Source organism: Chionomys nivalis, chromosome 14, assembly GCF_950005125.1.
Source record: "Chionomys nivalis chromosome 14, mChiNiv1.1, whole genome shotgun sequence".
NCBI classification, from domain to species: domain Eukaryota; kingdom Metazoa; phylum Chordata; class Mammalia; order Rodentia; family Cricetidae; genus Chionomys; species Chionomys nivalis.
Genome location: NC_080099.1, coordinates 18,359,603 through 18,361,125, shown reverse-complemented (window position 1 = coordinate 18,361,125; position 1,523 = coordinate 18,359,603). Strand labels below are relative to the sequence as shown.

The following is a 1,523-nucleotide window of genomic DNA, read 5'->3' as shown; positions in this document are numbered from 1 at the left end:
TAATGCTAGAATACAGGCTGTTATTTCAGCTGCTTGAGCAGAGACATTGCCAACAGGTGTTTGGGAAATTACCTAGACCTTGAGAAATTACCACAGCATTTCCTTTTGGAGAACGGCCTGTAAAAACTGTTCGAGCTCCCACCAAAGGCCTCGGTTTTACTATTTGTGGAAAGTACTAATCTTGGTCGAACAGTCAGACACCACAGCCAATGAGAATGCTAAAGCCTATGAGCTACGTCATAAGCCAGCCCAGGAAGTGACGTCAATGGAACGGCGGCGCCTGTCCAAATAAATTCCGAGGGGACAGAAGACCATTCATTGCTTCTTCGCTTGCTCAAGGAACAGGAAGCAAATATGTCGGAAAGGAAAGTTTTAAACAAATACTACCCACCTGACTTCGACCCGTCAAAGATCCCGAAACTCAAGCTACCCAAGGACCGGCAGTACGTGGTTCGCCTGATGGCCCCCTTCAACATGAGGTGTAAGACATGCGGAGAATACATCTACAAGGGGAAGAAGTTCAATGCTCGCAAGGAGACCGTCCAGAACGAGGCCTACCTGGGCCTGCCTATCTTCCGCTTCTATATTAAGTGCACGCGCTGCTTGCCGAGATCACCTTCAAGACAGATCCTGAGAACACGGACTACACCATGGAGCATGGAGCCACACGCAACTTCCAGGCCGAGAAGCTCCTGGAGGAGGAGGAAAAGCGTGCGCAGAAGGAGCGCGAGGATGAGGAGCTGAACAACCCCATGAAGGTCCTAGAGAACCGCACCAAAGACTCGAAACTGGAGATGGAGGTGCTGGAAAACCTGCAGGAGCTGAAGGACCTGAACCAGCGGCAGGCACACGTGGACTTTGAGGCCATGCTGCTCCAGCACCGCCTGTCGCAGGAACAGCGGCGACAGCAGCAGGAGGAGGAAGACGAGCGTGAGACTGCGGCCTTGCTGGAGGAGGCTCGTCGCCGCAGGCTTCTGGAGGATTCCGACTCAGAAGATGAAGCTCCGCCTTCCCGACCACGCTCAGCAACAAAACCCAACCCCACAGCCATCCTGGACAAGGCACCGAAGGCCAAGAGGAAGGCAGTGGGCAGCAGGGCACAGCTGGCCGGATTGGTGGTGCCAAAGAAGATAAAGGCGGAAGCCAACGGGGTCTCAGAGCAGCTCCAGATGCCTGCCGTGGGTGCCCCCAAGAGCAGGAAGACAGCCAACCTTGCACCCCAGACACCCGGGGCCTCCTCCCTGAGCCAGCTGGGTGCATATGGGGACAGTGAGGACAGTGACAGCTGAGCCCCTACAGCAACATCACAGACCCAAGAAACCAGAGGAGGAGATGTGATCAAGAAAGGCACACTCAGCAAGTTTCTTTTGACCGCGTCTGCCGCAATTTGTCCTCTCATCTTTACACACACACTCTGAGAAACATGCATGGGAACAGAAATAAATAAATGTATTGTCTTTAACTATCAAAAAGTTAAGGGTAAAACACAGCATGACAACTCTAAGGGAAAAAGTTGGTATTTA

General features: G+C 52.7%; 1 protein-coding gene across 1 annotated transcript; it reads left to right on the top strand.

Annotated features, from left to right (window-relative positions):
• Nucleotides 1-354: 354 nt before the first annotated feature.
• On the top strand, nt 355-1,289 carry LOC130887064 (splicing factor YJU2-like). Its single transcript, XM_057789351.1, is given in 2 exon segments — nt 355-601; nt 604-1,289. Coding segments are annotated over 2 exon segments (933 nt in total).
• The last annotated feature ends 234 nt before the right edge of the window (nt 1,290-1,523 follow it).